At 29.6% G+C, this 23,703-nt stretch overlaps 7 protein-coding genes across 7 annotated transcripts; 3 read left to right on the forward strand and 4 right to left on the reverse strand.

Annotated features, from left to right (window-relative positions):
- Positions 1–6,986: 6,986 nt before the first annotated feature.
- On the reverse strand, positions 6,987–7,866 carry LOC119680912 (glutathione S-transferase 1-like). The gene has a single exon (XM_038093933.1). The coding sequence runs from the start codon at positions 7,739–7,741 to the stop codon at positions 7,076–7,078; it is 666 nt and encodes a 221-aa protein (XP_037949861.1). The 5' UTR covers positions 7,742–7,866; the 3' UTR covers positions 6,987–7,075.
- Positions 7,867–8,152: 286 nt separating this feature from the next.
- LOC119679647 (glutathione S-transferase 1-like) lies at positions 8,153–9,051 on the reverse strand. Its single transcript, XM_038092115.1, has one exon. It carries the CDS (start codon positions 8,960–8,962, stop codon positions 8,297–8,299), a length of 666 nt encoding a protein of 221 aa, XP_037948043.1. The 5' UTR covers positions 8,963–9,051; the 3' UTR covers positions 8,153–8,296.
- Positions 9,052–11,459: 2,408 nt separating this feature from the next.
- On the reverse strand, positions 11,460–12,320 carry LOC119680833 (glutathione S-transferase 1-like). The gene has a single exon (XM_038093828.1). The coding sequence runs from the start codon at positions 12,176–12,178 to the stop codon at positions 11,513–11,515; it is 666 nt and encodes a 221-aa protein (XP_037949756.1). The 5' UTR covers positions 12,179–12,320; the 3' UTR covers positions 11,460–11,512.
- Positions 12,321–15,745: 3,425 nt separating this feature from the next.
- LOC119681394 (glutathione S-transferase 1-like) lies at positions 15,746–16,657 on the forward strand. Its single transcript, XM_038094571.1, has one exon. It carries the CDS (start codon positions 15,818–15,820, stop codon positions 16,538–16,540), a length of 723 nt encoding a protein of 240 aa, XP_037950499.1. The 5' UTR covers positions 15,746–15,817; the 3' UTR covers positions 16,541–16,657.
- A 2,213-nt stretch (positions 16,658–18,870) lies between these two features.
- On the forward strand, positions 18,871–19,825 carry LOC119681037 (small proline-rich protein 2H-like). The gene is made up of 2 exons (XM_038094098.1): positions 18,871–19,673; positions 19,744–19,825. Exon 1 carries the CDS (start codon positions 19,077–19,079, stop codon positions 19,593–19,595), a length of 519 nt encoding a protein of 172 aa, XP_037950026.1. The 5' UTR covers positions 18,871–19,076; the 3' UTR covers positions 19,596–19,673; positions 19,744–19,825.
- A 1,623-nt stretch (positions 19,826–21,448) lies between these two features.
- On the forward strand, positions 21,449–22,524 carry LOC119683619 (NADH dehydrogenase [ubiquinone] 1 alpha subcomplex subunit 8). Its single transcript, XM_038097404.1, has 4 exons — positions 21,449–21,713; positions 21,895–22,070; positions 22,128–22,218; positions 22,277–22,524. Exons 1-4 carry the CDS (start codon positions 21,585–21,587, stop codon positions 22,406–22,408), a joined length of 528 nt encoding a protein of 175 aa, XP_037953332.1. The 5' UTR covers positions 21,449–21,584; the 3' UTR covers positions 22,409–22,524.
- A 171-nt stretch (positions 22,525–22,695) lies between these two features.
- Positions 22,696–23,647, reverse strand: LOC119683620. The gene is made up of 3 exons (XM_038097405.1): positions 23,271–23,647; positions 23,130–23,208; positions 22,696–23,075 (listed from the first exon to the last, which is right to left on the reverse strand). Exons 1-3 carry the CDS (start codon positions 23,327–23,329, stop codon positions 22,761–22,763), a joined length of 453 nt encoding a protein of 150 aa, XP_037953333.1. The 5' UTR covers positions 23,330–23,647; the 3' UTR covers positions 22,696–22,760.
- Positions 23,648–23,703: the final 56 nt, after the last annotated feature.

Below are 23,703 nucleotides of genomic sequence, written 5' to 3' on the forward strand. Positions count from 1 at the left end.
GCGAGTCCCATATATATTTTCCATCATCTTCAAGAAGTGGCATAGTGTGTTGTGGATTTTTCTGCAAATATTCTGGTTGCAAGTGCTCACCAGCAGCTACGTTGATTTCCTTGAATTCATAGTCTAGTTCTAGAGCCTTTAGTGTGAGGAGTACGGCACGCACCGGTGGACTCATATAGACACCATAAAGTATTAATTTCGAGCTCATTTTACTTGTAATAAAATTTAATTTTCACTTGCAGCGAACTAACTTATTTCTAAAATAAATTATATGGTAATTGTTTATTTTATACTCAGTCGTAAGCTTTTTGTGAAACCATTTTTATTGGAGCTTTAATTATTATTCTCTTGTGAAAATTGTTTAATTATAGAATTTTTCGTGTACAAATATTCGCTGTCATGGCACGAGATGTGGAGTACGATAGACCAAAATATATGTAATTACTTACGCACGTAGTTACTGGTCGTTCCCCACTAACAGTTTTCGCAGTGTCTGATTTTCTCAACACAGTAGAGCTTTACGATTTTTATCTACCAAATATATGCGAGAAGCTACATTTATTTGACTATTAGTCTTTAATTAGTATTTCTACAAAATATTAAACGATTTCTTATGGTATTACTCATTCTGACACCTTTTTATGTTTACTTATAACAAATTTATTGCCGGGCTATAAAATTTATCAATATATATAATCTCAACTGTCATGTGAATAACTCGATAATTATATACAGATTAAAGATGTGTAAACAGTGACAATTGATTTTGTGAATTGTCAGATATCGAGAGAAATTTTCAATTTAAAACACTTATGTATAATTGTTATTAGATTAATTAATATCTATAAAAAGCAGCTGGGTTGTACAACTTTGGGTCCTATATTTTGTAGATTTTTATTACACGAAAACTCTACCATTTTCTATTCGAAATTGATATCTTGTCATATAACATAAAATTCTTTATTAAACGACAACTCTACCTAAATCTAATACTATTAAATATCAACTTAAAATAGAACGTCATTTATAACTATTTGGATGTGACACTAGACAAACATTTCACTTGGTAGACAAAGAATATAAATATAGTAAGCTTCCTGTCAAAAATACTCTCAAATTTATATTAGCTTATATACTAACTTTCATAAGAAATATGCTAAACATTTTTTGTCATTTTGACTATTAGTTAATAAGTTACCCTCTTTCACCTATTTTTTTGTTTGTTACGGTAAGGCATGTGAAACCTATCATACCATCGTCATGATACCGGTGTGCCAGACTCTTACCAACTAAAACACCATACCTCTTTATCAGGGAGACCTTCCTGGGACCTTCGAAAATGTTTCTGTTTTTTCTTGGTTTCTTGCCATCTTCTTTCATAGAGGCAGTTAAAATATATTAAAATCTACACATCTCGAGTAAGACATATATTATATATACAAGTGCCCACCCACAGAAAAGAGTGAAAGATCTGAAGCAATTAAACTCTAAGGAACTAACATATACTATTTTTTTTATAAAAAAATTGTCTTGTAATTTATGTAAGAGTATAAATAAATTTTATTCTGTGGTATTGTACCGATATAATATTGGATTCATAATATTGTATAGGTTCAAGTATAACCAGAACCGAATATTCATAGTATGTACTTGGATTTTCCTATGTTAGGCATTGTGCTTAGTTAAAGTAACTAGTAGATACTATTATACCTCTGAACCGAATGTATTAGTCAACATTTTTATTCAATTATTGTAGAATATTGTTTTTAGAAGTCAATAGATGTTCCTTTATTTTTAGAGTAAAGTATATAGTATACATTTTGAAATCAAAAACGTTTTGCACTAAAACAGATTTTCTATGATTTATTATGGAAAATAAATGTGGTTTCTGCTATTAAAGTATAAAATTACATTTGTTATTTTTTATTACATAAATATTTATAAAAGTTTTTTCTGTTTATATCTTGGCTCCTGAGTTCTTTGTGTTCTATTTTAATCTATTTTACTTCACAGAATTTCTTAGATTTATATTACTGAACATTCATAACGAATTTAAGCTTATATATGCCACTGAAAAATATGCTTATCTAAAGAAAGGTATTATTTCGAGAGATTATAAAAGTCTATTAAACTAATAAAAATGACCGAAATACAGGTCTTAGAGATTATATGTCACACTATAGAGATGATAAAAAATTAGCTATATTGTACATAAATATTTGGCTATGTTAACAAAAAGAGTACCAATTTTATTCCTATTCAATCAAACACAGTCACCGTAGGAGGCCCTGAGTGCAGTCATATACCAAAAGGAAAAGCTTGAAGACTTAACACTCCCTCTGAAATGTAGGGAGTACCAGTCACACAACAAGCATTGATAAATCATATTCTGCCATTAAAAATAATAAATACAATATGAAATATAATTGGTTAATGATAAACTTATAGTGCTTGCTATATCCTCAGGACTTTACTTTTGGAACGGATTAAGCGGATTTCAATCAAAACCCTGTGTTCTGTAGTTCTAGCACACATGCATCATGCTATCAGGGTGGTTCTCATATAATTCATATTCAAAAAAAATTTAATTAATAATTTTTATAAATATAGTCGTTAATATTTGATGATTTTGAATTCGTTGCCCAAACCATGAATCCGATTTTGGGGTTTTGTAAATTTATAGAACTCTAAAAAAACATTTATAATAAATATTGGGTGACAATTCAAGCGAATTCATTGTATAATATATATACAAAGTATAATAAATATAATTATTTCTCTTCATAATATTGTGATTTGAAAGCAATGAGTTTAGGGTATAACTATTATTTAATACATCAAAATTAAATAAAAATAAATATAATTAATGAAATGGAAAGCATACCACATGCTGAGTAAAATATTATCAATTATTTTTATCAAACCTGGTGAGAGCAGAGTGGTAGCCAAGTTATCATGTTACATACGCGATTAAATTCAAGTCAATATTTATAGATAACCGCAATATATGTAAAAGTGTAAATTTATAGAACAAAAAAACAAAAAACAGCTTTTGACTTCGAATTATGAAATATTAGAATAAATGTTGAAAAAAGTTTAGCTTTTAGATCGCGTGGCTAAAATAATCAATACTTTTCAAGTGTTTTATACTAGCAAAGCAACTTGATAAACTTACCTAAACACTAATGAGTAATAATGATGACCAGCAATTTTTTAAGTTTATGAACGTATTGAAGACAAAAATAGGGCCATAAATTACAAACATATTTAAATTATAGTCCCTTCCGTACATTGATGACATCAAAAACATTTAAATTGCAATTAAAAATGAGTTAACAAATTTAATTTCACCCATATATATCTATGGTATGATATTCATACAATTATTTCCCTAAAACTTAATTACTACAATTTTTTACTTTACTTTTCTTAAAAGTACTTAGACAAGTACTTAGACAAAAGCACATAAAATATATTTATTTGTCTTTTCTAGAAAAATACAATGTACCCTAAAAAAAGTGAATAAAAAAACAGATGCTTTGTGCAACCATTAAAGGAATGGGTCTATGGATGCACCTAAACTTAAAAACGGACTAGCCGATACTTCTGTCCACGTACTCATGTTAAACCTAACTAAGCAAATTGAAGTTTTTAATACAAGTTATTGAAGGGTCAGTATTACTATATATGTATTAGAACAGTCAGGTAATTATACAATCTCTTATCTGAATTGAACAATACAAATAAACTGATAGTTGTCGGGCACGAGACTGAAGTTAATCAAACAATTGTGAGGAAATTATCAAACAGAATACGTTTAACGCACCCCAAACAACTCATTCAAATGAACAATGAAAATAATTTACAATTTAAATACTTTTATATATAGATTGATTATTGGATTCCCAACTGCACATTGTCCTGTTAACATTGTCCCAGAGGCATTTTGTGGCATTAGAGAGTACAAAAGCATCTACCATTTTGAAATTATACTTCCATTATATTAGTCTAGTAATATCGGCTCACGTACATTTTGGTATGAAACCAAACGATTTCCCAAAAGTTATTAATAATCATAGTCTTAGTCTGAGTAAGATTAGAGATATAATATTCTATTGCTCGACGTTAATGGGTTTAAACAGATAGATGTAGCACTTTAAAAGGAATATACTTTGAACCTTTAGATCGCTATAAGTACAAACATTATTCAAATTTTATATATATTCATTTTGTAAATTTTCAATTTATATTCAATTTATCAAAGTGGCTTATTATTATTAAAATTGTAAGATTTATAAGAACGGGTACGGAGAGTACAGAGAAAAAGTTTGCTACTTTTTGTTTTAAAATAACATAACACACGGTTGTTGAAGCAATTACAATAAATACCGTTCATATACCTCAATGTCAACTATAGCATTAGTATAGCATACTATAGCAAAAGATAATGTCACCTACGTTAGGATGCATTTAGATAGAAGACTAGCGTAGTGTGAGCATATAAAAGCAAAAACAATCAAAATCAATACTTGAGTTGCTAAGCTAAATTCTCTTTTAAATAGTCAATTCGCGTTAAGCTTAGAATATAAAGTTCTTCTTAATATTAAATTCTTCTTAAACCAAATTGGACATATGGCCTTCAAATGTACGTCAATACCGGTGCTTCAAACTATCTCTTTTTTCAGGGACCTTTTACATCTCAGGGGTATGGTGAATTAATTTTATATCTGCCTTATGGTATATTTATTTCACATATATGAACAAACATAATAGATATATGTTTCATCTTAAAGATTTCTGCTGTCAGAACCTCCCTTTTTTCAGGGCCCACTACATCTCAGGGGTATGGTAAATTCATTTTATATCTGCCCTATGGTATATTTATTTCACATATATGAACAAACATAATAGATATAAGTTTCATCTTGAAGATTTCTGCTGTCAGAACCTCTCTTTTTTCAGGGCCCTCTACATCTCAGGGGTGTGGTAAATTAATTTAATATCTGCCCTATGATGTATTTATATCACATATATGAATAAACATAATATATAATACAGAAATATATTTTTTATATCGCCTATTGCTTATCTATGATTACAGTACAGATTTTATGCATAACATTTACTTCGACTTTTTGAGGTTGGCGGCTGCTTTAAAGCAATAATTTTTTTCATTTATTTATTTTATTAAATTATTTCATCACAATTGAAATACCACAAATCTGATTAAATCGTACTTAAAGTTGAAAATTGCAAATCATTGTTTCCACGCAAACTAAAAGTTATCAATTGTACTCTTCGGTCGCAAATTGACATAAATCATATAGCATATATAAAATATTTTTATTAAATTTAAATAAGCAAAGCTATGACAATCTATTTAATCTATTATTCTGATTTCTTTAATTTAATGTTTGAAAATAATAAAAAAAAAATAGAAAAATAGCAAGTCATACAATGGGGGGTATATGTTCATATTGCTATGGAGAGACTTTCAAGTGATATGTTATTCGCGATGACCCTTGATAAAGTTCAAAATCGTTTAGAATTTTTAATGAAACTAAAAATAAAACTTATAAACTAAAAATATAATAACTTCAACAAATATCTAAACATTAATTCGATACAATCGACAGGCCCTTTTTATCATATATCTCATAAACCAAACTACAACATAGGTTTTGGTTAAGAAGATTGGTGTATCAATAAAGATTGAATCAAACTAAAATCCTAAAAACATCTCTAAGGAGCGCCTGTCCATTATGTTGAAGTTTACTTGCCCAAGTATGAAAACTCTCTTGTTTCTCTTGATTTTATGCTATATTTATGCTCTGCTATATCTCTTGTTTCTCTTGATTTTATGCTATACCATATAGTTTAAAATCTGTAAACTTTATTTCTATGTAGAAATATAGACTTCACTTAATGATTTCTACACTTGTCAGTGTTAAATAAGTCAATGGTAAGATATTCGGAGATTTAATACAAAATAAGATTTATGTTCTCTCATTGCTATAAATTTAACTGAACGTCAGATATTATTTAGAATCAATATATGGTACAATATTTAAAGAAATTAACACATTTATTTGTTTATATTCGAAAACGCTCTGTGAAAATAATTTCAAGAAGCAAATTTAACAAGAATCTAAACTAAAGTTAGAATATAGGCCCCCAATGAAGCAAAGTAATGTGAACTTTAACATACCACATACTGTAAGATTTTAAACAGAAGAAAACGTATTCTTTCTCTTCCTTAACATAGACCAGAATAGATTTCGTCAAGGTGTATCTAATTGCCAACGAGCAAAGCACTATATCATTAATTGATTTTTTGTACTATAAGAGTTCTAACCGAAGATAAGGTATTCTTCATCTTGCTTAAAGTTGGCCAGAATCGTTTTTATCGAGGACTACCAAATTGGCAATAAAAGTATCCGCACAAGTATTCTTCCCCAAAAATCTAAATTATTATTATTTAAATAAAGGAGAGAAGATATATATGTAAATAGTTCCTATAAGTTCTAGGAAAACATTAGCTGATTGACACTAGATTAGTTTAAGTTTAGGTGGATTGATGTGAACCAAGAGGCGAGCTAAACTAACCATTGTTTCCAAAATAACCACTAGTTAAACCTTTTGATTTTCTAGATAAAATTAAGGAAATCCAATATATCTACTTTAGTTAATTCTGTCAGGCCGGCGAAGAATCGATCTCTTGCACAGTGAAGCCGTTTCGTTTGTAATTCTGACTATAGACATAGATATTGATTAATTGTAAATATACATTGATTTATTTCTTAAAACATTTCCATCGAAGATCTCTGATACTTAAAAGAATTTAAATTAATTTTAAATAAAAATACTGAAACAATTTTATATATTGCAATTTATTTTTAACATACTTTAATATAACTAACATAGTTTTTAAATGCAACAAATACTTTTCTAAAATTTCAAATCTTTTAAAAAAAAATATTTAAAATCTTGAAAAAAAATATCAAATACAACTGTTCCTGTAATATTTTCACTGTTTATTTTGATTTTAAAACAAACACCGACTATCTCAAATATTTTACATTTCAAATTCGGTTAATCTCGATTTTAGAATAGCAACATATTCTCTGAGTCCTTTTCCATTACCCTCCTCATAATAAGGTAGCTTCGATAAACGCTCTATCCATTCCAAAGTTTTTGGGTATTTTTCTTTATCCAATTCAATGATGCCATTTAATGAAGAAACTGTGGCCAAACACCCGAAATCTGCAATGGTTAAACTGTCACCGGCAATATACTGTCGGTTTTCGAGGAAAGTCTCCGTTAAATTATAACACTCCAAAATATTCATTATTTTGTCTTTGGGCACAAAATTTGAATTTTCGCGCCACATAGGAAGTACCACATTTCGTAGTGCCATATATAAAATACTTGCATCAAAATATAAACGTTGATTTACAATAGCACGTTGATATAAATCCTTTGGATAGAGTTTATCATTCTGTCCATACTTGTCTACTAAATAACTACAGATAGCGTGCGAGTCCCATATATATTTACCATTATCCTCCAAAAGTGGTACAGTATGTTGTGGGTTCTTTTTAATGAACTCCTCGCTAAAATGTTCTCGCGCAACAATATCTACGAACTTGTATTCAAATGGAATATTCAACGCCTTTAGCGTTAAAAGGCAAGTCCTTACTGGTGGACTTATATCGGCACCATAAAGCACTACTCTTGACATTTTAACAAGAATATCTATACAATTCTGTATGTGAACTGATTGAGTACAAGTTCTGTTTATAACTAACGAAAAGATTTTAAATTTATGATTTCAAATGAAGCTGTACTGAGCTTTTGTTGAATAAATTTTACTTAATTTCGAGTATGTACAAACGAGCGTGTGTGTAAACACCACTTATGCGCTACACTTAAATAAGTAGCAGTTTTAGTTTGGTAGATATATTCAGCTGAAAAACTGTTAATTCATATATAAGAAGAACTTGAAAATGGACTTATAATAGAACTATGGATTTTATCTCGTATTCATGAATTCCTTTGTTAAGCCTTCAAGATTTCTTAAATCTTACAATCGATGTCTTGTAGTTAGTAAAAATTTCTTAATAAAAATATATTATTTTTTTTTTTATTGTATCAAATTTATTTTCAAAGATAATTATATATATAGCTTACATTTTGAATTCGGCTAATCTGACTTTTAAAATATGAGCATATTCACTAAGTCCTTCTTTATTAGCTCTTACTTGTTGTCAAAATCAATTACAATTTTTTTAATATTTTACGCTTCAAATACAGTTAATCCGGCTTTTAAAATAGCAACATATTCCCTGAGTCCTTTTCCATTACCCTCCTCATAATAAGGTAATTTAGATAAACGATCTATCCAATCCAATGTTTTTGGATACTTCTTCTTATCCAATTCAACGATGCCATTTAAAGAAGAAACTGTTGTCAAACATGAGAAATCCGCAATGGTTAAGCTATCACCAGTAATATACTGTTGATTTTTTAAGAAAGTTTCCGTTAAATCATAACATTCCAAAATATTCTTTATTGTTGCTTTGGGCACAAAATTCGAGTTTTCGAGCCACATAGGAAGTACCGCCTTTCGTAGAGCGAAATATAAAACGCTTGCATCAAAATATAAACGTTGATTTACAATTGCGCGTTGATATAAATCCTTTGGATAAAGCTTATCATTCTTTCCATATGTATCAACTAAATAACTACAGATGGCATGTGAGTCCGATATATATCTACCATTGTCTTCCAAGACTGGGACAGCATGCTGTGGATTCTTTTTCAGAAACTCCTCGGTAAGATGTTCACCCTTGGCAAGATTTACGATTTTGTATTCAAATGGAACATCCAACGCCTTCAATGTTAAAAGACAAGCTCTAACTGGAGGACTTATGTCGACACCATAAAGCACTATTTTTGACATTTTAGTTTTGGTTTTTTTTAATTTTTTTTTTAAATATTTACTTTAAATTTGTACCTAATGAGTACAAGTTTTGTTTATGACTGACAAAATGATCTAAAAACTTTTCCTTTAAAAGTTAATCTGCACTGAGCTTTTAACTGATAAATTTTGTGTGTGTGTGTGTAAATGAAACTAAATGCGCTACATTAAATTGAATGGCTGTTTAAGTTATATAGATATATTCTGTTTAATAGAATTTATATACATATTATTGCTTAAAAACTAGGAAATAGAAACATAGTATCTAACTATAGTTATTATTATTGTTATATATTTTTTTTAAATAGAATAAATATAATAGCATATTAAATTTAATATTATTTACACATTTAAACTCTATGTTAGTGTGTGTAGTTATATTTAATAGACATTATAATGCGAGTATTATGTTTCGAGAATTCCTAACTAAACCACACTTCAAAAGCTCCTTTGAACATTTGGTATCACCTTATTGCAGGTAAAACTGTGTTGTATATTTTATTTTAAATATTTTGTTGTATATTTAGTAGAAATTAGTTTCTATGTTTGGTTGAGGAGGTATTTCTTAACCGAGTCAAATCAGCAAAATTTTTAATATTATTTAAACAGAAAAAAAAAATATGTTTAAATTCAATTTTCGAAATGATAGAATATTAAGTCAAAAATGTATAAAATAGTAAGTATATTTTTATCAGTTAATTTTTATTTTACTCTACATATTTTATGTCCTCTTCCGTACGATATACCTCAAGTTGAACAATGATTTCCACATCTGGATTGCTATTGTTCTGTATCAGAGCATTGTTCTGCCTCCGATCACTAGTTGAGTTTTTCAAACTTCAACTATTTATAATTTAATATCCTTACAACTGTATAAAAAAGAGTAAATACTTTTTCATCTATTTAGATAAAGGAACCATTATCCCGCTAACATTTCTTTCGTCCGAAAGATTGTATTTTTCTAGTACGCACGCAATGTCAAGTATGTGGTCGGGAAATTATTCAATTCAGGATAAGCACGTACATGATGATAACTTGACTTTTAACCTCAGAATTTAATATGCAACCTTCCTGAGATAAATTCACTAGCATAGTATCATAATGGCAATGTGGGAAGAAAAAAAAATTATTAAAAATACAATTTGTGTTGCATTAAACTGATTACTTAGTCCATTTTAGTTTAAATTGTGCTCTATTTACAATGAGAGATTACAACGCCAGAGAGATCGCCAAGAAAAGTATAAAAACCGAAGTAGTCAATAGTCAATATAAGCACAACGTTGCAAAGGCATGATTGGCCTAATCCAGTAAAAGAGAATCAACCTAAGAAGTCTATAAACTTGACCTAATATTAAAGGATGAGGTGCTCTAACAGGTCGGAAACAGGTAAGAAAAGGATGTGAAGTATTTTTAATCTTCCAGTAGCGAAAAATGGATATTGACTCTTTAGGTGCAGCAAAGTTGGCTACTCCAGCTGATTGTTGCGTTTCAATTTGTGCCAAATTAGTGTTTTAACAAAAATCTTATTATTTATTCTTAAGGGTTTGCTAATTAAATTGAAAAAATTACAAAAAAATTTGTACTATAGCGTAAATTTAATAAGTACGAGTACGGATGTGTAGCCATAAGACTATCTAAGCTAGTAAAATAATTTTATAAACAAATTGAAATCCCAAAGCTTTCTGCTTTACCACTGATTGCTTAACAAATGCTTTTTAGAGTGACCATCTTTTTAAAATTATATTAGTTTTAAGTTTTTACGAATGCGTCATTCAGAATACTGTTATATACGATCTACTGGAACATTTATATGTTAACTGATTACGTTTGTGTTAAAACCATTAAAAGATAATTAATGATCAATGAGAATTAATATAACAGATATAAATAATATAATACATTAAAGAATATATATTATAAAATTACATCTATATCAATCATATTTTAATAACATATTTTGAAATTTAGTATAATTGTATATGTTACATATGTATATATGTCATTATGTTACATTTAATATATAATATAAATATATTTCGTAATTATATATTCATATATAAACAATCTAAATAAAGCAAATAACAGGCTCTGTCTTCTTAAGAAGACTCTTTAGTAAGAACTCGAAATGAATTCTTACTTAACTTAATCTTAATTATACTTTTAAACCCACAACGTTTAATTTTATACTAGAGCTTAAAATATAATCAGCACCATAATTCTCTCTAAAGAATGATGACTCATACACTATATTTATATACATTTTTCGCTTCAAACACTCTAAATAAACCGTTACAGACATAATAGATAATATGATCAAATCTCGATTTCAAAGAGAAGAAACTTATGTTTTCATAAAGATAAACACGTTGTTTAATATAATTTTAGATTAAATTTTCTAATCAAATTTTTTGTTTTATTTGTATATTTATAATCTCAAATAAAAAATCTATAAATCAAAAAAATTATATGTACTTTTGTTTCTTTATTTTGTACCACAATAAAAACAATTTAAATATAATTTTAAATGTATTTTTACCAAAGTGTATTACTCATAGCGTGCTTAATGAAGGCCTCATATTGACTCGAACCTTTACCGTTCGCTTCCTCATAGTATGGCAACTGTGACACACGTTGTAGCCAAGCATGCATATTCGGATATTTATTCGCGTCAATATCAATAAAAGCACGTAGTGTTGATAAAGTTGACACACAAGAAAAATCGGCAATTGTCAAGGTGTTGCCAGTTGCATAGTTATTACCTTTCAAGAAGTCTTCCATTACTCCATAACCTTCTTTGATATTATCTAATTTTTCCTTGAGCAGCACTGTATGTTTATTAAGCCACATCGGTCTTGAAGCGTTACGCAACGACATAAAGAGTATACTAGCTTCGAAGAACATACGTTGATTTACTACAGCACGTTTAAGTAAATCCTTTGGATAAAGTGAGTCATCTTTGCCGTACTTATCCACCAGGTAGGCGCAAATTGCATGCGAATCCCAAATCCAAGCGTCACCATCGTTAAGCAGTGGCACTGTGTGTTGTGGATTGCGTTTAGTGAACTCTTCACCATAGTGCTCTCCACTCTTGAGGTCTACAATTTTATATTCGAATGGTAGATCCAAAGCTTTGAGCGTCAACAAGCAAGCCCTAACTGGGGGACTAAGATCAGTACCGTAAAGAACAATATTCGACATTTTCTGTTAGTTATGCTTTAAAGCGACCTACTGCGAGAATAAACGGCAACTTACTGAATAAATTTTCTTGTCAACAAGTTCAAATATATTGTGAAACACAGGTAATAGCATAAATTTTATTGTGCAGTTTAACCCCAACTGCTATCAAGATTGTTTTCGAAAGCTTTTTTTTTTAATAAAACTTATCAATCCATGCTATATATGTAAATGCTGATAACGATTTCAAAAGACTTATACCAAAGACATTCGACATGTGAGCACGATTTATTGAGGTGATAAATTAAATTTAACATTGTAAAGAGTTTTATGCATAAAATAAATTCAAAAACTTATTTTGTAAAGAGATAAATTTAATAGAAATAAGTACTTCAAATGAGACTTTGTTCCAAAAACTTTTGCAATATTTAAATTATAGAAAAATTGTGTTCACAGAGTACTCGTATTCTCTCCACAGGTAGAAGACACTTCTACGAATTACTTTCTAATATTGAACGATTCAACGAGCAAGAAACTTAAATCCTTACAGTCTGTTATTTTTTTTATAAGCTTTCGCACTTTGAACTTTACGAAAGATTTGGGTGTAAGCTATTCTAAAGCTTACACTGCTGGTGATATATTCAGAAAAGGTTTATACGAGTACTCAGTTCGGTTCGGTAAGTAATTTCGGATCGATCTATTGGGAAACATAAGATTTCTGTCTATTGAGTTAAGTTTCAAGTGTGCTGTGGTATTGCCAGATTAATGAAAACTATGTCTCTTTTTTATTGAAAGTTTGAATTTTTCTTAAATACACAATTTTGGTTGCTTTATATAGAGTTATGTAGTTATTTAAAATTAAATTGCATGGTTATAAAAATATTATTTAGTTAATGCTAAAATAATAATAAATAAATTACTTTTTCTATTAGATTAGTGTAAACTGCGTAAACTGAGAGATTAAGGGAACTAGATTTAGTAAAACTACACTATAATATACATCGTTACATTAGTAAGGAATTTTGATCTTTTTTTTGTTTTGTTTATTTCGCGCTTTTTTTTTATAAATATTGAAGAATTTATAAAAAATTAAGTAATTAAAATGATTTCAAGAGCAATATCTGATAATAATAATTAATTAAGTTCATTTAACAACTGCAGATTGAACAGCGCTCTATATCAAAACTGTCTTGAAGTGATTAATCTTGCAGCTGAACAATCTCATAATACAACACTAATCCTATAATGTTTCTCGACTTTGTAATGAGTATAATTTTTATATCCGACTTAATAATTAAGACATTTGTGTTTATTAATATTATAAAATGTTAGAAAAAAACTCAATCAAAGTATTGCTTAGGATAAACCACTGCTTAATTTCACTATGCAAATAATATACAACCTCTGTACTCAAAAAGTCCTTCATCTTTGGAAACAATCCAGTTCAGTAATCATTCTCCGAATTCTTCAAAATTAAAAACTTTTTAAATCGTTGTTCGTCTATTGCATTACTCATCAACCAGAACAAGTTATCTTGCGGATCAAAGTTAACCGAATATGTTCGGATCTGTGGTAGAATATACCAATTTCATTCTACCAAAATGGGTTTATCCATATTGTTCGTTGCATTTTTTCAGTGTGATGGTTTTTTCATATCTCTACATGTTTAAAATGAACTCGATAGTAATCACCAGAGACATTGTCATTTTTTTTTCAACCTATCCTTTTTGATACCACTAAATGCAGAGTAGTTGTTGTCGATGGTCCTGATTCATCGTTTCTTACATATAGTGAGTTATGCTTTGAATTATCATAATAGGTCTAGCACAGCGATCAATTGCACGAGTACCTATGGTAAGTCTTATCTTGCTCTCAGCTTAAGAATAAAAATTATAGTAGATCCATTTTGTATACAATGGATCTATAATTCTTTCTTGTTCACAACCAACGTTCCAACATCGTGTAAGTGATTTCAGGCTGTACTTGCATTTGCTGTGGTTCATTCTTTAATAGTTTTTTATTTCTAAAATCCTTACTATTAAAATGTTAAAACCATTCATTTGAAGAATGAAAAAAACGATATTATTATGTTTTATAAGATATTCTATAAAATATAGAATAAAATATCCTCCACCTTATTTATTCATGTATTGCTATTATCATGAAACGAATCCTTTTTCTTCTATTCTATAATTCTTATACTTCTTCCATCAAACCAATTAAGGTCTAGAGTATTGAACCAAAGTAATAGTTTTTTGAAAAAACTTTTACTCAAAATACATAAAAGTAATTCCTTTTAGATTTATATTCTTTAAAAAATAGAAAATATGTTGATATTTTTAATATACAATATAATATTAGCAAAAAATAAAATTTTGCGTCTGTCACAACAACCGGTACAATGTGTGACATGTTTATCTGTTTATAAATAGTTGTTGAATTTTAGATAATACCAGTATATTCTGTTTTACTTTTAATATGACGTATTTCTTCTAACTATTCCTAGATAAGAAATTAATGTATAAATTAAAATCTTAATGTCAAATACACTGAAAAAATTCCCAAAATATTAAACACTATCTTTACAGTTAAAAAAATGACAACATAAAAAACAACAAAATAAATAAATTTATTAATTTGATTGAAATAAATAAATTTTTTTCATATATAATTACTCGAGAGTGGTCAGATCCAAGTACCGGAATAGATCCAACATTTAATAATATTAATATTCAATTTATTGGAAATAAATATCATATACAAATGTATAAAATTATATTATTAATAATTAGTATTATTTAAATTATTAATAAATAAAAACAAATATTTCGAAAATATTATTAGTTACTTATGAAATTTCTAGAGAGCGTAGCCCAAGATAATATTTATTATTTAACATTAACATTATATATTAATAATAATATAGTATAATATATATATAATAATATTAATAATATAATATATATAATAATAAAAGTACCATGGTACATTCGCACGAATGACTTGATAAGAGACCTTAGAATAGATCCGTTCAAAAAATATATTAGGGACAGAGCTCTGAAGCTATATGCGAAAACCGACTGGCTGCCCTACTTAGTACTATCTAATCTCAGAGTAAACTCAGAGTATATATTTAATTAATATTATATGTGTGTGTGTCGAAGTTCGACGGAAAAGATATGTGTTGGTTTTCGATTCACATTAAATTTTTTAAAACGTCATAATTATTTTTTTATTATATATATAATGAAGGTTTTATATAATGAAGGCATTTATAATTTTTAACGCAGGATAAGCTATTTTAATATATGCCCACAACACAGTTAGTCAGTAGATCTGAATAGATTTCAAAAACCACTGTAACAATAACCCTATCATTTCGAAAGTTCTAAACATTCTCGTAGAAAATCTGTAGCTCTAAATGGAACCCTAAAAAATCTATGACTGCATTTTAAAATTGTCATTATCGTCATTAATTTTTATCTTATCTCGATTAAATATAAGTGATAGTCTAAGAGAGATATATCATTTACAAGTGTATAAATAGAAGTACAACATTAAAATTTTATTAATATTGTTATTTTTAAAGAACTCTTTCAAAACTACAACGCGCCTCGAATAGTGCCTAGCATCCCAGATAACTATTTCGTACATTTTTGAAATATGTCATCAACAAAATTAATTTTATATGGCTTGGAATTAAGTCCACCAGTACGTGCTGTTCTCCTCACACTCAAAGCACTAAATTTGGATTATGATTTTGTAGAGATTGATACCACAACAGGCCAGCAACTGACAGCGGAATATTTGAAGAAAAATCCACAACATACAGTACCACTGCTAGAGGATGGTGAACACTTTATTTGGGACTCTCACGTCATTTGTGCCTATTTGGTACGTAAGTATGGAAAGGATGATACGCTTTATCCAAAAGACTACTACCAACGCGCTGTAGTTGATCAGCGCTTGCATTATGAAAATGGAGTTTTATTCACGACTTGTCTTAAACAAATCGTAACACCAATCTTCCGTGAAAATAGTACCGAAATACCGAAGGAAAAGATTGATCAAATACATGAAGCTTACGCCATGCTTGAACTATTTCTCGGCGAGCACTTATACATGGCCGGTGGTAAGTTGACAATTGCCGACTTTAGTATTGTGTCAACTGTGAGTACATTCAAAATGGCGTTTGCTGCAGTGGATGCTGTCAAGTATCCGAAATTAACTGCTTGGTTGGAGCGTATGAATGCTTTGCCATATTATGCTGAGGTGAATTTAAAAGGTGCTCGGGACTTTAGCGAACGTATCAAGAGTAAACTTCCTAAACATTTCGATAAATTGTGGCAAAAAGCTATGGCTGATATTAAAAGTGGAAAGCATTAAGAAGATTCTTCATGGAATTGTGAAAGTAGTAGTGAAAATTATTACATAATAGCTCTGGTGAAAAAGTTTGTTTTGATGATAAAACTTATCTCAAACAAAATAAATATTTGTTTAAACGAATAAAATATTTTTATTAAATTTTTTGTGGTCATTTTAAGCAAAAATTTTATTATTTAAAAGTGAATAACTACAAGCAAAAGAAGATGTATCCAAAAAAATTTTTAAAAAAAATATATATACATAATAAATAAATATAAAAAAATAAATTTCAATATAAATGATTTAGAATCAGAAGAATTATATTCTTAACAAATATATCTTACAGATACAAATATATATTTTAATAAATAAAATTTAAAAATATTAGACAATGAATACTATGAGTTTTTATTGATTATAGTTAATTTTAAAATATCATCCAGATTCATTATTTTTATGAATGAAAGAATGATCTGTGATAAAATAATGTAATGTTTTATTTCACTCACAAAATCTTTTCTAATAACACACATAATGCTTTATTTTTTATTGAAAAAATATTTAATATCATCTGACAACATCATCATTCGTAATATTACGACCTACGATCTATGTCAGAACTTTTAAGTAATTTGTCCTCAGACTACTCGGTCCATTGATTTTATTCCGTAGCTACAGATATTCATTTTTTCAAGGCTATATCAATTATATCTATTTGGCGATTTTTGGCCTTTTATAATTTTTTTCACAGTGCTATTGTTGAGGATCCCGGGAAAATATCCAACCCATCTAATACGAAGTGATTTTAGAAATGAACTTTATATAGATAGTTACCTTCCAGGCATGGATAATAAATTATATTGGATTCCTAATAGGCCGTATATTCTAACCATATATTCTAGTCCATGCGTTAACTATCCAGGCATGAATAAAAAATTTGATATAGTCTTCGTGGACTAAATATTAAAGTGAACATTTTAATCCGAAAGTTATCTGTCAATGGCAATAAAAAGGTTCAAACGTACGTCCATTAATAAAACTAAACCAAAACAGTTGAATTAGTTTTGAATAGTTTTATAATATGGATGGATCGGATTCAAAAAATTTTATAAGAATATAATATCTCGTACTGGTAGAGATTTTAAAATTCTTAACAGCAATGGTAGAAACATCAATGCTGAGAAAGAACTATATTTTAATATAGTTATATATAGTTTAATTTAATGATCCTTTAATGTGAATTGTATCTGAACTCTTTTATATCTTGTACCTTATAATAAAATAATCATACAATAATTTCCTTGTAATTTTCATTTTAAGTACCTGTAAGCATTGGAACGGGTTCTTGCTGCTGTAGGCCCGTATTCATTTTGTGACTTGGGAGAATGAAATTTCTTCTCACCCATTTGGAAAGAATAGAGAAAACAAAGAAAGTTATGCTGCTTTAATCTATAAGGTTATCACAAGAGAAATATTTTATAGTGGACTTTTAACCTAAAACGAATTCCTTTCAGGAACTTTATTAGGGTCCTGTATGTTTCAGTACAATCTTACAAAAGAGGGAAGGTGCTCTAATGGAATTTGTTAGTTATGTAGAGAAGGAAATGAGATCTCAGAGCTAAAAGTACTGGGAATTTTATCGGAGGATGTTGTCTAGAATACAGAGCAAAATCCGCCAACATTATTGTTATTATTAATATGAAATTATTAGAATATAAGAGTAAAGTTTTTGTATAACATATAGCGCTTTGAGGTAGGTTTAAGCTTGCCAATTACTTTAAGTGAATAATGAACATCTTGAACATCATAGTTCCTTATAAAGATAGCATAATACAGATAGAGACCGCTAAAGCGCTAAAAAGTGAAACGTCAGATGAATATTGAATGATAAAAAAATTGAAACGTTTGTATGTAAACTAATAACCAAATGTGTAAAATAGACTTATAATTAGTTTGAATTTAAAAAATATATATATACATACAATCAGCCTCTCCGAAGGCTCTTCAAAGTGCCTTGGTACATCCGAACAAACGACATGCTAAGAAACCTTAGAATAGACCCGATCAAAAAATACATAAGGGACAGAGCCCTGAAGTTATATGCGAAAATTGACAGGCTATCCTACTTAGCACTATCTAATCTTAGAGTAATCTTAGATCAATCACTGAATAATCATGAAGCTTATAGGCAATACATAAATTAGTTAATGAGATGGGTGGGACCCTGCAGTACCCCCAGGAACAACATACATACATACAATCAATAGTATTCAAAATCAAGTATTCATTGAAATTCCAATTTTGCTTTCAATTTGTAATAACGAAAATAAAATTAATATTTTTTAGTTACAAAATTTTTTCACAACAGAGAGTTTCGAATTTTGGTAGGAATCAAAATTTTATTTATTTTGCGTAAATAGTATAAATGTGCTAAGTGGGACCACAGCGAACGTGGACACTTACTTCAAACAACAACTCTACAGAACGTTGTTGTTTGTGCACGCCAGCGGTAGAGAAAGAAGTTTTCCATTTATAATCGAAGAAGACATTACTACCAATGGGAAATAAGAAGCTACCTTGTTGCCGCTGCGGTGGAACCGGAATTTATTGTCAGGTCTTATGCTGCAAATCACCGTGTCCGCCAAGTTGTCCACCTAAGAAACCAAAGTGTCCACCTGATCCACCAAGCTGTTGTCCGCTAAAGCCCAAGCCACCATGCTGCCCATCACCATGCTGCCCACCAGCATGTTGCAGTCTGCCATGCTGCATTCTGCCATGTTTTTGTCCATCAAGCTGCTATCCACCTAGACCAAAGCCATGCTGTAAGCCACCACCAGACTGTGGACCGCCATGTGAGAAGAAGCCTAGTTGTAGTCCACCGTGCTGTATGCCTTGTTGTGGTCCACCATGTTGTGGCCCACCTTGTTGTGGTCCACCATGTTGTGGTCCACCATGTTGTGGTCCACCATGCTGTTTACCTCCTAGCTGCTTACCTTCTGGACCGTATTGTAATACTTACGCGAGTACCGATGTTCCCATTACACGTTATAATCAACCAGACAAATGCTTCCCTTAATGGGAGGGAAAATAAATGAGGTGTGGAATGAATGCAAGTAGAGCTCTTTTAGTTGGCAACAAGAAATATTTTGAAGAGGTAAGAAAACGTTCTATTTTTATTAAAATTATTTATTTATTTATTTTGTCATACACGTTCTTCTTTTAAGGGGAATTTTTTAGTGCATGGAGGTACTACCTCAGCTTACTAATTAAAAAATTTTGAGAGCATTAAATGGAAATCAGTGTTTGGTGGGTATTAGATATAAAAAATTGTTTAATCAATTATTGAAAAATTGATTATTTTCTCAATGTATATTTTTATATTGATTAAAAAAAATATTTGTCATAATGTTTTAATTATAATATAAATTTTTTCTTTTTTTCTATTAGCAAAAAGTTACAGGAAATAGTATTTCGGCTTTTCTAAAGTACACAACTGGAATTCTTGACCATAAATGTTCTGGACTTGTTCGGCACGGAACTACTGTTGGCAACAGGATTAGATAGCAGTTATAAATGTGTTTTTATAAAGTCTTGGGCCTAATATTATGATACAAAATCATTAGCAATATATACTATTTATTTGCAAAATTATAAATACATTTTTAGTTCACAAAATATTTCGAATCTTACAAAATTATAGAAATAAATTATATTTTATAATAAAAAAATCAATAGACTCCTTTTTTTAAACCATAATTATTATTAATTAATTTAAAATTATATTTCAAATGAGAAAAAATATATATTTTCTTTAAGAGAAAAGCAGTTGGCACAGACAGAAGTGGAAGTATAGTATATCATATGTTTTTATATTAAGTGATTGTTTTATTTAATCGCAGTAGTTTCTTATGTATTTTTTATCCACCTTAAACTTATTAATGACAACTATATATTTGCCTCTTCCTAATCCATAAAAAATTCACTTGAAAACTAATACTGCGTCTACACTTGCTAAACTCTCACACCTTCAACAACTAGTTTTTTTTATTGCAGTGTAATTCGCAAAAAGTCTATGTAGTCTAGACACCAAGTTGCGTTTTCTCCTGTTTGCTCTACAGCACGGAAAATCGAATCCATTGTTTCGCAAAAGATAAAACGGATCAGCTGATTGCTTACGGTCTAACCGTTTCAGCCTTAACAATGAACAAATATTTTTCGACTTTAAAAATTTTATCAAGTAAAAAACGTAAATTTTATATAATAATAAGTTATTATATGCTCAAATAATAAGGCCAGCATTACTGTACGGATTTGGAGCATACAGCAAAGCGTCAAATACTGCCATAAAGCAATTACAGACAGCACAGAATCTGGCTTTAAGAAGACTAATTAAGATTCCTTGGTATATTAGGACAACAAATATACATAGAGATCTAAGGATCGACTCAGTTAAAAAAATATATAAAGGACAGAGCCCTAAAATTATTCACAAAAGTTGATACGTTGCCAACCACACCCTAACAAACCTTAAGTTCACCTCAGAACGCACAGGAAGAGTTGCTGATCTACGGTCCGTCATCAGTTAAAAGATAAATAAATGATAATATTTCTAGTGTAGTTCAAGCTTAGTGTGGGGCAGGGATAAGCTCCCCAACCATAAAAGAGTAAAAGTCCGCAATAGCACTAACTTAAACTATAACAACAGCAACAATATGAAGTAAAAATTAACTGTCACAATTTCTCTTACTTTACTATTTTTTTTTCAATAAGGGAACAGAAAATAATGAAAGTTAACTGAAAAGTTTCTTCGAAGTACGTACGGATTAAAACTTATTGCAATCACGTGTGTGTATATAACTACGATCTTGACAAGACAAAAAATACGTGCTTAAGCATTGCATTCTCACCTTTATTTACGTTAAACATTGACAGTAGTTGTGTTTGACAGTTCAACAGCTGAACTCATCTAAACAACAAATTCAGCAAAGATTTCTATAATTCTTTAAAAATTAAAGGATTTAATTTTCTGGTTCTAATAACCAACAAAAATATCAGCTAAGCCGCTATGGTTATAACCAATGATGTAGTAATTCCACCTGACGAAGAGTTGACAGTGCAGGAACTTAATTTATCAACTCCTGCTTTGAAAGCTGGCGCATTTCATTTGGGAAAAGAATGTGAACACCATAATCTTGTAAATAATGATTTTTATGTTTGGAACGCTGATTATTTAGATTCTTTAAAGTTTTTATACTTAACCAATGCTAAAGCTTAGTTGTTTATAACTACATTATATAATTTTAAGTAACCTTTTCATAACCTCAATTTGCTATTGTTTTCATGCACCAAATAAATAAAGAGATTTTTTGTTTAAGGAATTTATGCTATGCAGGAACGAGTTGGATGATCCACGCGCCTGCTTAAATGAGGGAAAAGCAGTAACGAGTTGTGCATTGGATTTCTTTCGTAAAGTGAAAAAATCGTGCTCCGAAGAGTTTGCACAGTACGCGAACTGTTTGGACAAGAGCAGCGGTATAATGGGATATGAGCAGTAAGTAAAATCATATATATGAATGAATGATTTCAGTAGTTTTTAATTTGATAATAGCTGCCGCAAGACTCAGGGTGTATTTGACAAGTGCATGTTAGACAATTTGGGTATTGAACGCCCTGAATATGGCTACTTTGCTCGTGCAAAGGTAACTTATATTTATATTATTATTATCTAGGCTTTATAACTTTAAAAATTCTTTTCAGATACATGCAACAGAACGACCGGCACCTCCTAAACCAGAAAAGAAAGTATATGCTGATGCCACTCCTGGTTTACCAGATGATTATCCTAGAACAGCAGCAAAATATGGATCACGTTTCCATTGGTTGGAATAAAACCATAATAGAAATAGAAAAATTTAATATCGAAATTGCTTTTATTTGGAATTAAATTGCCAATACAATTAATACCTGCAAGTGAAGAGCGTTAATAAATTTTAAATCTAAGGATACATTTTCTTCTTATTAATGTTCACAATGTTCACAATTTCTTTATGCTGGCTGTCGTAATTATTGCAAGTGAAAAACGTAAATAAATCTTAAATCTAAGAAGGATACATTGGTATTTGATTAATATACACATAAATCACTTTATGTCAGATATCATGATTTGCTGATTGTACTTCTCACAGAATCCATAATTTTTATAAAATACTATGGCAGGCAGCAACAAGATATGTTACCATTTTTATGCTGGACGTCGTGCTTTGCTAATTGTTTTTTTCACATAATCAATAATTTTTTCATAATGCTTTGGCATACAGCAACTGCAAAAATTAACATTTATTTTGCCATTACCCTCATAGCGCCGATGAGTCGGAAAATTGTGATAGAAAACCCAGTATGCATTTTCTTCACCCACAAGTATTATGGCTTTGTCGAATTTACAGCCTCCTTCGACAATAAAGTCATTCGGATTGCCGGTTAGAATACGCCACTCAGTATATCGTAGGTGTGTGTTGACTGGTAGCTTCGATTTTTCATAAGACATTACACGATCGAACTGTCAAAATATAAATAAATGTGGAATTGTAAAAAGTGATTAATGCACACTTACCCAATCTCGCACTTGGGTTATTGATGTACTTGGAGAATGCTTCCTGCGGTTAATTGACATTTGTGGATATAATGGATCACTGCAGATTAACACAATTTTTGATTAGAAATTCATTTTTAAAAATCAAGCATAGTAACTTACATGAAAGGCAAAAACGTTAAACGCAATAAAACATACTCGACTTTATCTCTGGGTGCCATTTTCTAAGGTATTTTACTTCTGCACACGACGGAAACTTGAGAACTACTGTGTAAACTATGCTCAAATAAAATTTCTAAACACACTTTACAATTTACATACAGAAACAGATTTTCCAATGAAACACAGATGTAAAAATTTATAAATGGACATTTCAAATGCAAGATTTACTACCTGCGCGATAAGACATTGCATTTTTCTGAAAATTCAAACTGTTATTCAAATGTAAAAAATCATAATCGCGACTTTATGTAAACAGGTAGGCTAGAGTACTTAACCATTTCTCGCGGTAGAATCACATTTAGGGAAAATTTTGCTCTTGAAATTGCCTCTGGAATGAATATGAATTTGAGAAATTGTAAAAAATAACATAACA

This window comes from Teleopsis dalmanni, chromosome 2, assembly GCF_002237135.1.
Source record: "Teleopsis dalmanni isolate 2A chromosome 2, ASM223713v2, whole genome shotgun sequence".
NCBI lineage: Eukaryota > Metazoa > Arthropoda > Insecta > Diptera > Diopsidae > Teleopsis > Teleopsis dalmanni.